The sequence below is a fragment of the Lissotriton helveticus genome, chromosome 3_1 (assembly GCF_964261635.1).
Source record: "Lissotriton helveticus chromosome 3_1, aLisHel1.1, whole genome shotgun sequence".
Classification (NCBI taxonomy): Eukaryota; Metazoa; Chordata; class Amphibia; order Caudata; family Salamandridae; genus Lissotriton; species Lissotriton helveticus.
This window is the reverse complement of record NC_136061.1, coordinates 419,035,933-419,050,545: the sequence shown is the minus strand read 5'-3', so window position 1 is coordinate 419,050,545 and position 14,613 is coordinate 419,035,933. Positions and strand designations below refer to the sequence as shown.

Here is a 14,613-nt window from a genome sequence, read left to right as displayed (position 1 = left end):
GGAGACCGCCACATCGTAATTAGGCCCTAAGTGTTTCCACCTGTCAGGGTTTGACCAGACCAGTTTGTGTTTTTCCAGTCTGGATTAATTGCTGTTTTCACCAAACATTATACCAACTCGACTGGGATGTGAAGTTTATCCAGTACTGGAGAAAGCTTAAAAGACCATTGACCTGGTATGAATTGAGCAAATAGTGCAGCCTTAAAGCTTTCCAAATGACAAGTCCTCATATTGTCTACCACATCAAATACTGGAGAACAAGTGCCTTATTAAGTGATATATTTTTTTAAGTGAGGCATACAGCAGCAATTTTTGTTGCATGATAACTTTGGGCCATAGGGTATGCACCACATGTGTTTTAATTTTATATCATGTATTTCGTGTATATCAACTTCAACTTTCAAATCTTCTTCAAAGACTCAACAAAAAATAGAAGGTATCCCAACTGACATAAAGTAGGGAGGATTAAACCTTGTGGTCAGTGCTCATCCTCCACCATGAGCATCAGCCACCTTAGAGTGCCACCGGAAGAGCTACTTATCTTCCTTTAGAAGGTTGACATGCTCAAGTTGAACAGTACATACTAGGGTCTGACTTGGCAGGTGTCGGCTGATATTGATCCATATGCTGATTGATCCACTTGTGGTAAGATGGACAATTGATGAGTTTCACAAGCCGAAACATTTCACAACTTCCCTAAAAGAAAACATTATAAAAATGTAAATGTATAAAACGTTTGAAAGCTTTATTCCACTACAGACTTTTATTATATTTTAACTGCTATATTATACTGTGTTATGCTCCACTGTAGGCGAAAACACTATCTGTTAATTATGGTACATGAAAATAAATTAATTAAACACTGAATAACACGGAATAACTGTTCTGCTTTTGGCCATGACTTCAAACCAGTTCAAGACAACTTAATTACACAGGTGCATGACTCTTTCCACAAATCTCTTTTAATGGTTTGCTTTTTTTAAATAATAGTGGATCTCTTTTTGGACATTTATTAAATGTTTTGTTTAGGGTTATGTGTGCTCATTCCAATAGACTTTGAAAGACAATACGCTTCTGAGAACTATAATACAGGAGGTCAACCCCTGTATTAATTCCATCATTAATGCGTCCCTGCAATCAGGGGATATTCCTCCGCAATGGAAACTGGCCGCTGTCAGGCCACTACAGAAGAAATCAATATCTGATCCCTCCACATTATCCAACTTGCGCCCCATCTCCCTCCTCCCTGTAGTATGTAAAATCACCGAATCCCTTGTCAATAGACAACTGATGGCTCACATAGAAAGCAATAATATATTACACCCGTGCCAAGCGGGCTTCAGGGCTCGCCACTCCACCGAGTCAGCTCTACTATCTTCAGCTGAAACCATTCGTGCGGCCTTAGATCAGGGCAAAATGGCTGTCCTGATCCTATTAGACCTATCTGCAGCCTTCGACACGGTATCCCATGCTATCCTTTTACATCGCCTGATTAAAGCTGGCATAGCAGGAACCGTGTTCGAATGGCTTAAGAATTATTTGGAGCAGAGGCGGAAGGTTGTCATGCTAGGCAATTTCCTTTCTGAGGAGAAGTTCCTGACATCTGGGGTACCGCAGGGCTCAAGTTTGAGCCCAACCCTTTTCAACCTTTATATGGTACCCCTGTTGGAACTTATTTCCACCTATAACATCAGTACAATTGCCTATGCCGATGACACCCAACTTGTGCTGACCCTTGACAAGAACCAAACTATTGCCGAACAAACTCTGAAAGAGTGTTTATCAGCAACATTTGAGTGGATGACCCAAAATCATCTACATTGTAATACAGCAAAAACGGAGATCGTCCCTTTTGGTCTTAATAACTGCTTCTCACCACAGCACTGGTGGCCGGAAATGGTAGAAGCTCCTCCTGAGACAATTAATGCTGTTCGTAACTTGGGTATCAAGTTTGACAACACCCTATCTTTCAATTTGCAAGCCAAAGAAGTAGCAGGGTCCTGTTTTAGAACCATTAAAAGCCTCAGGAAATTTTTTGACTTTCTCCATTTGAGTGCCAGGCGGACAGTGGCTGTAGCGCTCATAATCTCCAGACTGGATTATTGTAACAGTCTGTATGCAGGGCTGAATAAATCGGCCCTGCATAGACTGCAAATGGTCCAGCATGCAGCAGCCAGGCTTGTCCTGAAACTGCCCAGAAAGTCCTCAGCATCGGCAGCACTGGATGCACTGCATTGGCTTCCGGTGCATAAGCGCATCCTTTTTAAGGTACTTATCATCACCTACAGAGCCTACCAACAACAAGGCCCGCTGTACTTGAGGAGGTACTTTAAATCCTACCAGCCGAAACGAACCCTTAGGTCATCCACCACTAATCTACTTCACGTCCCTAGATTTAGGCTAACGACCAAGGGAGGGAAATCCCTTGCAGTCATCGGGGCGAAGGCTTGGAACAACCTTCCTTTGTCTCTGCGTCAAAGTACAACTGAACTCAGTTTTAGGAAAGCCCTAAAAACCTGGATCTACCCTCTGTCGGAATCAGGTTACAAAGCACTGCTATGACCCTCTCTATGTCTGATGACTCACCATCATTATCTCTCAGCACACATCTGACAACTAGGAGTCGAAGCGCCAAGATACTCCTTGGAGTGGTAGCGCGCTATATAAGAACCTAATCACAATCACAATCACAAGAGGGGTGGAAAGTTCCCTTGAATGAAACTAAAGAGTAAAAGAGGCCTCCTTGAACTGGATACATTAGGGATGGAGAAGATTCGTTTTATAATTAAACTAATCTTATCTTTTAAACGTTTTTGACCATAAACCTTCTGGAATTTGCTAAGGTTCAATTGCTTTAAAACTCAAAAATTTCAATTTAATTTGCTGAAGCAGGGTTGGACCAGAAAAAGCATATAATTCAGATGTACTATTATTATGGAAATATCCCTTGACCTCAGCGTCAGTGCCACATATTGCAACAGATTTATCAAAATACATAGGGAGGAGGAGGAGTGACCAAAAGGTAGCTAAGATAATGAGGTTGAGAGCATAAAGTAGAGAGCATTAGGGGCCCCATTAGGATGGCAGGCAAATTGTCCCGTCAGGCCGGCGGTAGTCACCGCCGGCCCGGCGGGGGCAATCCGCCCACTATCCCTGTACAAAAGACCCCCGCCATATTATTACGGCTGGGGGGTCCGCGGCGGACGGAAAGACCGTCCGCCTTTTTTCCGCCCGGTCGACATGTCCACCGGGCCGAGAAGGGTTCTATATGGTGGCGGTGTCTAATAGACACCGCCAGCCATATTAGAATGTGTCTTAACAGATGCCTTACCGTGGCAACCTTGTGGTCACGGAAAGGCATGCGGAGTCTGCTTGGTGGGCCCGTTGCGGTCACCCAGGGACTCTGGGGGGGTGGGGAGTGCACATGGGGGGTACCATAGTTCCATGCACAACATGGCAGGCACCGCGTGGTGCCTGCCATGTTGTGCATGGAAGTGCACAATATGCCTCCCTGGCATTGTGGCGAGCGGTGCTGAGTGCACCGCCCGCCACAATGTTAGGGATGCAGGATGCGCCTGTCACTATGGTGATTTCAAAAAGGGGGTGGTGATGGACAGAGTATCTGAGTTAATCAGAACACTCCTACCCAGTCAACAGATCAGGGCTTGATCCATCACCGTTTTTTAGCTCACTGCACCATCCCAGTTCAGAACCTGGCTATATGCAAATTAGTCTGTCCCTGGCCCAGTGCATCATGGGAACAGGGCAGACCAAACTACCAAGCCAATTCTTCACTGGAAAGGAAACAAGCTTCCGGGGACCGGTTTCTGGCATTACAGCCGTCTTCGGCCCGGCTTGCTTGAATCCTGATGGTGCAATGAGCAAGGGACTCATGTCTGAGCATACCCTTCCACACTCATGGTGGCCAAAATAATTTCAAAAAGGGGGTGGTGATGGACAGAGTATCTGAGTTAATCAGAACACTCCTACCTAGTCAACAGATCAGGGCTTGATCCATCACCGTTTTTTAGCTCACTGCACCATCCCAGTTCAGAACCTGGCTATATGCAAATTAGTCTGTACTCTGCTTAATTCAGAGACTCTGTCCATCACCACCCCTTGTTGTAAATAATTTTGTCCACCCTAAGCGTGGAAGGGTATACTCAGATGTGAGTCCCTTGCTCATTGCACCATCAGGATTCAAGCAAGCCGGGCCGAAGACGGCTGTAATGCCAGAAACCGGTCCCCGGAAGCTTGTTTCCTTCCCAGTGTAAGAATTGGCTTTTGTAGTCTGGTCTGCCCTGTTCCCATGATGCACTGGGCCAGGGACAGACTAATTTGCATACAGCCAGGTTCTGAAACTGGGATGGTGCAATGAGCTAAAAAACGGTGTTGGATCTAGCCCTGATCTCTTGACTGGGTGAGAGTACTCTGCTTAATTCAGAGACTCTGTCCATCACCACCCCTTGTTGTAAATAGTTTTGTCCACCCTAAGCGTGGAAGGGTATACTCAGATGTGAGTCCCTTGCACATTGCACCATCAGGATTCAAGCAAGCCGGGCCGAAGACGGCTGTGATGCCAGAAACCGGTCCCCGGAAGCTTGTTTCCTTCCCAGTGTAAGAATTGGCTTTTGTAGTCTGGTCTGCCCTGTTCCCATGATGCACTGGGCCAGGGACAGACTAATTTGCATACAGCCAGGTTCTGAAACTGGGATGGTGCAATGAGCTAAAAAACGGTGTTGGATCTAGCCCTGATCTCTTGACTGGGTGAGAGTACTCTGCTTAATTCAGAGACTCTGTCCATCACCACCCCTTGTTGTAAATAATTTTGTCCACCCTAAGCGTGGAAGGGTATACTCAGATGTGAGTCCCTTGCTCATTGCACCATCAGGATTCAAGCAAGCCGGGCCGAAGACGGCTGTAATGCCAGAAACCGGTCCCCGGAAGCTTGTTTCCTTCCCAGTGTAAGAATTGGCTTTTGTAGTCTGGTCTGCCCTGTTCCCATGATGCACTGGGCCAGGGACAGACTAATTTGCATACAGCCAGGTTCTGAAACTGGGATGGTGCAATGAGCTAAAAAACGGTGTAGGATCTAGCCCTGATCTCTTGACTGGGTGAGAGTACTCTGCTTAATTCAGAGACTCTGTCCATCACCACCCCTTGTTGTAAATAATTTTGTCCACCCTAAGCGTGGAAGGGTATACTCAGATGTGAGTCCCTTGCTCATTGCACCATCAGGATTCAAGCAAGCCGGGCCGAAGACGGCTGTAATGCCAGAAACCGGTCCCCGGAAGCTTGTTTCCTTCCCAGTGTAAGAATTGGCTTTTGTAGTCTGGTCTGCCCTGTTCCCATGATGCACTGGGCCAGGGACAGACTAATTTGCATACAGCCAGGTTCTGAAACTGGGATGGTGCAATGAGCTAAAAAACGGTGTTGGATCTAGCCCTGATCTCTTGACTGGGTGAGAGTACTCTGCTTAATTCAGAGACTCTGTCCATCACCACCCCTTGTTGTAAATAATTTTGTCCACCCTAAGCGTGGAAGGGTATACTCAGATGTGAGTCCCTTGCTCATTGCACCATCAGGATTCAAGCAAGCCGGGCCGAAGACGGCTGTAATGCCAGAAACCGGTCCCCGGAAGCTTGTTTCCTTCCCAGTGTAAGAATTGGCTTTTGTAGTCTGGTCTGCCCTGTTCCCATGATGCACTGGGCCAGGGACAGACTAATTTGCATACAGCCAGGTTCTGAAACTGGGATGGTGCAATGAGCTAAAAAACGGTGTTGGATCTAGCCCTGATCTCTTGACTGGGTGAGAGTACTCTGCTTAATTCAGAGACTCTGTCCATCACCACCCCTTGTTGTCACTATGGTGGGCGCATCCTAATGGCACATACGGGACCCCCGCCCTTATAGCGGGTGGTCCCTTGTTACGCCATCCTAATGTGCCCCTAGGTGACTACATTTTCGATCCAATGTCATGAACTTAATCAGAATTAAAATAATGCGCTGAGACGAAGGATACCGTCCATCCTACAATGTTCGCATTAAATGTAACAAATCCATTTGTAGAAATACATTTTTCACTCATTAGAAACTCTTAGCCCCTTTACTAACAGACGAGTACTACTGAAAATCCACAGCGAGGGTTGGAGTCCATTCTGAAATTCAATCTGTAGACCAAGTCCCTCCCCTTTTAATCACCTAATAGTTGGTACTCCTTCAAAGGACAACTAGAGACACAAATGAAAAGACGGGGAATAAAACTGTGACGTGCATGCCCGCATAATCTAAATAATAAATGAGTCTGGCATTTATTTCCAGCTGACAAAAAGATAGGCGAATCATCCACCCACATTTTTGGTTAAGAATTTATAAAGTGTATTGCCTTACTGGAAATGGGGTGGGGGCTGGCCTGTCCTCCTCTATAGCACAGTTTGTCCAAGAATTGTATCTTAGGGGGGTCAAGAGAATTACGTGGAAATCTCTGTTGGTGTCGTCTGAGAAATAGGCTGCCATTGAAATATAATTATAAGGTGGTAGGAGCTCTGAAAAGGCAGCCTGGTGAGGAAGCTCAAGCTCTTCCATCCATGTTGAAAACATTTACGTTATTCGCTAAAGCAGTCAATATGTCAACCTAACAGATGGTCTCTTTCCAAAATATGTTGCCAAATAAAAAAACGTCAGGTCCTGTAACTAATTTCTTAGATGCCAACTCTCATATTCTCTGTTCTCTCTTTAGGGAAGGTTGTGTCTTTCCTGGGCAGGTAAAGAGATCTTTGAATCTCCTTATCCCATAAGTACCAGAGGATGTACGACCTTCCTAACCTTCTATAGGTACTTACCACTTTTAGCCAAAATGATAAGGTAGGGAGTGAAATCTCTCCAACTGTATGTGGGATTTCTTCAACCTCAGGTAGCGAAGAAGGCGTTGAGCACTTCAATCAGTATTTTTTTATACTACTGGATGAAACCTATACCAGATAGTGCCCGGGATCCTAATCTCTTTGACATGATCAGATGAAGAGCACAGTCCTTGGGGCCAATCGCTGTTAAAAAGTTCCAAAAGAACCAACAATGTGACACAGCTTAAATTAGCCCCTTGATGCAAGTGATCCAAATCGAACATCAGAACATTATCATTAGCCAGTGAGGGTTGCAAATCCTGAAAGTCACCGACGACACCACTGTTTTCAAAAGAAAACCAGAATTGGACAGTCATAGCATTTTTCAGATTTTTGATGGAGCCGGCTAAATAGAAGCAGGAGGGAGAATGTTGGGTCCTGTCTCAGTTTTTCAAATTAATAAGATGCAATGGCCTTCTTAAACTAAAGCAAGAGAACCATTGATCAGTTGGGCTAATACATGCGTCACTACCAATGACAAAGAGTGCAACATTTGTATAGGACTGGGGGTCAAAAGAGATGCAGATATCCACTCCAAAAGCACACCATTGATCTCGTTTGACAATTGAGAGCAGTTGCGTGCATGTGTTGAGAGGGGAGAGGAGCTGCAAAAATACTGAATTTAAAATGGAGAATGAGTAAATGGCACCTTACTGTCAAAGTCCATCAATGATTGAGTTGCTGTGATATCAAATGAGTCAGGATTGAGGAAATCAAGTCAAAACAGTAGACATAAAGCTGGCAAACTAGTCATTGAAACCAGGATAGCTTACAACAAAACTGTGATGGAGTAAGAAACTAAAAAATCAATTCTGATGCAATAGAATGAGCCATGTTTAATTTTGTTATGGTAATTAACTTTTTCAGAAACCAAAATGACCGGTGTGAGTCAGTGACTCAGACTTGCTTGAGGATGTTGTGGGAAGGAGGTGTACTGTTCCTAGAGGCCAGATTTATGTAATAGTCTCCTACATGGGGAACACAGCTAGAAACAACCTTAGTGGTCACTGGAACCCTTGGGCCCCAATGCCAGGGAGCAGTGACAGAGACACACACATATGGTGATTGGCCTTAATATCGAAGTTAAAATATTGATATGACATAATATCGAAATTTTAATATCAGTCAGTCAAATAATCTTTATTTCGGTCATAGACCATAAAAGATACACACATACAATCGTTATTATTAATGGTATTTACAGCTTCCTACAAATAGGAACACAATCCAATTATCATTCAATATACAGAAATATTAAAAGAGTTAAAAAAATATAAAAACGTTAAAAAGGACACAGGTTTACAGTGCTGTGTCAGTATCTAGGAGTCAAAGATCTATAGAAAAAAAGAGAGAACCTTTTTTTTTCTCTCCTCTTCATTCATGGAAAGGATCTTCGCCTGCGCCACATAGCATCGATAAAGCGCGAAACAGAAAATACAAGAGGGGTAGAGGTATTACACTTCAATATTCTGAGGGCCTCATAATGATATCTAAACCCCAGGTTTCTGCAAAGCTGGACAAGCCAACGCTGCCGTATAGATTTATACTTTAGGCAAAAGAAAAAAAACATGGGACTCAGTCTCTTCCTTGGCCCCACAGGCCGGGCATTCTATTGACTTGTTAGAAGACCATTTATAGGATAAAACCCTGAGCGGAAGTGTGCCATATCTGAATTGCAGATAGAGTTTTCTCGCTGTACTAGGTAAAACCTCATCAAGGAAAGGCTCAACTTTGTATTTGTCTTTTATATTAAAAAACTGAAGTGTAAGTGAACCCAACCCAGAATTACCAATGGTATCCGTGATTCTATTCATATGATATATTTTAACCAAATCAGCGCGCGACAACTCGGCACAGACTACTACGGGATTAGACCAGAATCCTGGTAGACCCAGCCTCGTACTTTCTTTTTTTATAAAAGCAAACCAGGGCAATTTTCAGTCCCAGGGAGACCCATTAACTCTTCAATTTCAGATCTAAAATGCATCAGCTCAGGGGTTACCCAAAGTCTGCGCCAATAGGTTAAGGGCCGTAGGGCCACTTCTTCTTCTATTGATCTAATACCCAGATCCATTCTCAGGGGAATAAGAGGGGTGCTAGTTGGAGAGCCAGGAGCGATCTTAAAAATAGGTTTTCAGTTTTGCTGATACATTCTACCGGACGGTGACCCCACAGTTCTGCCCCATATAAAATTGCTCCCCGTGCTTGTGCTTTATAGATTTCTATAATGAAAGCAACAGGCGCGGAGGTGGATTCCCTATGGAGTTTTAAAATACCACCAGTGGTCTGGGCAAGTCTAAGTTTAGCCTTAGCAAGTTGTGGGCCCCAATCCATTCTATCGGTAAGGGTGACACCCAGGTATTCAAATACGCTTACCCTGTCCAAAACGATGCCATTCAAAGAGGGATTGGCACATCTGTTCTTTGGTGGATTGCAGACCATAAACTTAGTATTTTGGGTGTTGATCTCCAACCCCCTTTTATGACAAAAATTGGCAAAGCTGTCTAAGGCATGTTGGATTCCCATTGGCGATTTTGACAATAGGAGAGTATGCCATCCCATTTGTTATTTTCCCAGTTCTGTTTGGCCTCGATTAACACTTTCTTGTACTCAAACCTGATACATTTTATTAATGGTTTATTCAGGGTTTTAATTGAGTCCAGGAGTGCACCCTTGGCTTTCTTACAGTTGGAATTGAACCAAGTAGAGGCCTTCCTATTCTTCCTGGGTTTGACCGTTAATGGATTTAATAGTTCAGCAAGGGCAGACACTAAACCTGCGTGTACATTATAAATTTGATTAAAATACATTTCCTGCCCCTGGTCTATATGACCACTTAATTCAAAGAATGCCTGATGGACAGCTTGATAAAGAAACCTCAATTTATCTGGTGACTTTTTCACCGTTGGCCATTTAAGGCTTCTTCTGTCATTTGAGAGAAGGGGAATCCCTCAGTTATCCACTTTTCTCCCATAGTTAAACCCATCTCAGGTAGGTTTAGATCAAGGACCAAAGCATTATGGTCACTATCGTGACGGGGAAGAACCACAAAATCAATAACCTTATTCCAAGACCTTGCCTCTACCATGATGTAATCTATACGGGAAGACTGACCAGGACGGTTAAAGGTAGCATTACCCTCCAGGTCAGATTAGGCTCGGCCATTGCAGGCTCTCAGGGAGTGGGCCATAATGATGAAATTCAATTGAAGAGCCAGTGGTGACCATGCCTTAATCGGAGGTATTTGAAGGTCTGGGATGGACCAGAGCAAATCCTCCTCACTAGTGATAGACTCTATGATGCCAGGTAATGGTATTGGCAATTAAAATCCCCCGCGACAATCAAAGTGCTCTCCACCTGTACCATAGAAATAAAATTATCTAGAATGTCCAATGTAGGTGATTCTTTGCCCATCCGAGTGGGGCGAGAATAGACATTAATAAGGATCACAGTAAATATGGACAAAAAGGAAAGTTTAATACATTGAAGATCTAGGGTTGGGGTATCCAATTGCATCACTGTGCATCCTAAGTGCGACCCAATCAGGATGGACATACCACCAAATGGTCTTCCCCTCACACCAATAGAGGCCAAATTGTTAACTGACAAAAAGCCCAGCCTAAAAAAAAATTCCCTGGCCCAGGTCCCCTGTAATAGGCAGATATCGTACTGATCTATAAAGAGTCCCCAGTCGGGGCAGGATAGTTTATTAGTAAGCCCTGCCAATTTCAAGGACAGAATGGTAAGTTTATTATCAGGTGTTCCCTCCACCATTATCAGTTAAGACCATTGGAACCGTAGCTGGTCCAATGGGAGGACTAACAATTTCACTAGTAGGATTAATAATTTTATTCTCCATATACGGCCAAATAGGCCTAACAGAAGATGGCTGATGCAATCCTTCAATTACACCATGCCCTGTTACATCCAGATTTGTTGGAATATCTCTATTTTGTGAATCCATTCTCGTCCCAGAGATACTAATGACCTGAGCATTAGGGGTGGATGTACCAGGGGGGCTTATTGAGTATCTACCTATGTTTAAGACATCCAGCCCTCCCAGTCAATCCACGTCCTCCAGTGGGGCAAATCGGTTAGATAGAGGGATACTAAAAGGGGGAAGATGTACCAAAATATCGATTGTCAGTATATAGAATGTTAAGATATAGTTTTTTTAATTTAAAATATCGAATGTTGAAATATCAAGTACAAAATATCGTTATGACAAAATATAGATATTTTGTAAAGGTAAGTAATATCGAAAATGATAAAATTAGAATGTAAAAAATATCGCATTTTTAAAATATCGAAATGTAATGAATGTAAAAATAATAATCTAAAAATAGCGTCAATAATAATTGTATAAAATTTATAAAAAAATATTTGTAATATAAATTTTAGGTGCGGGATGTTGGGTTATTAGGGGATAAGGGTGGGGAGTGTTTTAAAAAAAATTAAATAAATAATACGTTTATACAAAATATTTTTTGTTGAGTGTAAAAATATTTTTATGAGATATGAATAATTTTTAACATTTATAAAAAAATTATTTGTAATATAATCTTTAGGAGTGGGATGTTGGGTTATTAGGGGATAAGGATGGGGAGTGTTTTCAAAATGTTGGAGTAAATAATATGTTTTTACTAAATATTTTTTGTTGAGACTAAATTTATTTTTATGAGATATTAATAATTTTTAAAATGTATAAAAACATTTTTTTAATATAAATTTTAGGAGCGGGTTGTTGGGTTATTAGAGGATAAGGGTGAGGAGTGTTTTAAAAATGTTGAAATAAATAATATGTTCATACAAAATATTTTTTGTTTGAGAGTAAATGTATTTTTATGCAATATTAATCATTTAAAAAATGTATAAGAATAATATTTGTAATATAAATTTTAGGAGCTGGATGTTGGGTTATTAGGGGATAAGGGTGGGGAGTGTTTTAAAAATGCTGAAGTAAATATTATGTAATTAATGTTTTTTAATTATTGAGAATATATAAATAAATTTAATTGTACATTTTTTTTACAATGTTTCATTTTTAAAATAATGAAACATTTAACATTTGCTTTCCAAATCAAATCAAATCAAAAACTGATTTATTCGATTTTGATTAAAAACCATAAAAGCACAATAAAATCAATTTACATTTAAAAAGATTAAGCAAAGAAATTACATAAACATTACTATTGATCATAGTACAATAGAAAAAAAGCAGCTCATTAGATAAGTAAAAAGTTTTTTTCTTCTTCATTCATTTTTATCTAGCTCAGACAAATAATTGTAAATTAGTTCATAGTGATCCTGTGCCTGATTACAGCTTTTAAAAAAGACGACATAATTAACATAGTCTGTTCTTCCTCCAGCATTTGAAGCCTCAGAAATGCTGCTCGACACTGTCTAAGTCCCCACTTTTTCAGGATAAAAATTAGAAATCTTTTCCTTGGCAAATCATAAAATTTGCAAAAAAGTGCGCAATGTAACGTTGATTGAACAGACGTATCATCGCATGGACATGGTGGCAAATTCTTAGACCACGAGTTAGCATCTGGAAATGTAACCAATCTGAAAAAGGTCCCCCCACGGAAACGTGCAAGTAACATGCGTGCATAGCAGCTTTGGACCTGTGTTAGATATGGCTGAATTCCCTGACCTTGCAGCATCAAGTTATTCTCCATGACTGTTGTCTTGCATTTATCTTTAAGCCAACGCTTGCTCTCTAGAAAATTTAAACAAATGCTTTTCAAGTTCTTCCTTGATACAGTTTCTAAACAGTCTGGGCAATCAATATTTTCTGGGTAGCCAATATCATAAAAAAGTTTCTTTACATATTTGATCCAGGGAATACTGGTAACCCCCTCTAGATTAAGACAATCCTTAAATATATCTCTGTTAAAACCGGTCTCATCCGTACACCAGACCTTATACCATAGAAGAAGGGGATTAAGTTTGATGAGGTCCGATATATATATGGTAAGCCAAGTTCCTTATGGCATACATAAGTAGAGGTAGACCCTGGGACAGCTAACAGATAGCGCAGAAACGCATTCTCACAGAGTTGTATGTTATTAACCTCTGCTATTACGCAAATCCCTGCCCCATATATTGCTGTGGATACGCATTTCGATTTGTATATGTCCACGAGCTCTGGGACTGGTCGTCCTCCCACCTTATTGGAAAAATTGCGAACAGCGCCTATGGCTCTGGAAAAAGCCAGTTTTCTTACATGTGTCGCAGATGTCCAGGTGCCTGATTTCTCAAAGTTAATGCCCAGATACGAGAATTTATCAATCGTGTCTATCTTTGTTTCTGAGATAAAAGTTTTACATGAGATGGTTTTATTTCTAGTACAACACATGGTAAATGTTTTGCTTATGTTTATTTTTAGGCCTCTATCATTCATGTAATTTGAAAATTTAGTGATAGCTCTTTGGAGGCCTACCTGAGTCCTTGCCATAATTACTGCGTCGTCCGCATATAATAATATGGGGACCGGGGCGTTCCCAATCTCTGGATAGTCCTGGTTATCCTGAGCCAGGTGGGAGCCTACACTATTTATGTATAAATGAAACAAGAATGGTGCGAGTATACATCCTTGGCTGACTCCTTTATTTATACTAAACTTAGCTGTACACTCGCCCTGCTTCCCATACCGCACCCTCGCCCCTCGATACAGCTCCCTAATAAATGTAAGTAAATTTGGATCCAAACCCATTTGTGACAGTGTGCTCCAGAGTTTATCGTGGTTTGCACAATCAAAAGCTGAGCTTAGGTCGACGAATGTTAAGAACAATTTTTCTCTTTTGGCTGATACATATTTGGCGAAAATCAGTGCTAAATTTAAACCTTGTTCTGCTGTTCCGAGACCTGCCCTGAAACCATATTGAAACTTTGAAAGTATACCCCTTTCTTCCACCCAGTGTTGTAATTTATTTAACATGACCCTCCCCACAACTCTCATGAGCGAGTCCAGTAGTGATATTGGACGGTAACACTTTGGATCATTTCGGTCACCCTTTTTATAGATGGGGATTACGATTGCCTCTAGCCAGGTGGGAGGGAACCCGTATTTATTACAGCTGTTCAAAACGTTTGTTAAGAGTGGAGCCCATAGATCGATGTTAGATTTATATATGTCCACTGTTGATTTATATATGTCCACTGGCACACCGTCAGGTCCTGGGGATTTCCCTGCTGCACTCTCATTGATGGCGGCTAAAACTTCTGCAAGTGAGAAGTCGATATTCAAGGGAAAAGACTCATTAATCTCATTATCATCTCGTTCTATTAGGTCTATTCCCTCATTCACAATTAAATCATCTGCCTGATAGAGGTCCCTGAAGTAATTAACCCATCTATCTTCTGTGATAGCCACTTCTATTGAGTCAGTTTTCCTGTCTGCAAAAAATGGAACATTAACAGCTTTCCAGAAGCCCGTCTTGTCCTTGGTGAAGCAGGCTTGATGTAACGCCTGCCATGCTTCCAGTTTTAGTTGACTCTTGCGCTTTTTGACTGCTCGTTGGTAATCAGTTCTTGCCAGCCTAACTTCATCCCTACTTCTCGGCTCACCTTTCAATACCTTCAATAGATGTGGATGTGCCTTACTGCAATCCCTATCAAACCACCCCTGTGCCTTGATAGTACCCCGTTTTTGTGTCCCTGTGAGGAGTTTTCATATTTCCTCAGCAATCCTGAGGAATGCCTCAGTA

The 14,613-nt window shown here is 41.8% G+C and overlaps 1 protein-coding gene across 1 annotated transcript in view; it reads right to left on the bottom strand.

The window, feature by feature from the left end:
* Positions 1–446: 446 nt before the first annotated feature.
* The window catches only part of LOC144824568 (cyclic nucleotide-binding domain-containing protein 2-like), a 487,609-nt gene continuing 473,442 nt past the window's right edge, over positions 447–14,613 (bottom strand). The window contains exon 9 of the mRNA XM_078683625.1: positions 447–696. Within this exon, the coding sequence (XP_078539751.1) occupies positions 565–696 (132 nt within the window). The 3' untranslated portion in view covers positions 447–564. The remainder of the gene's footprint in view (positions 697–14,613) is intronic.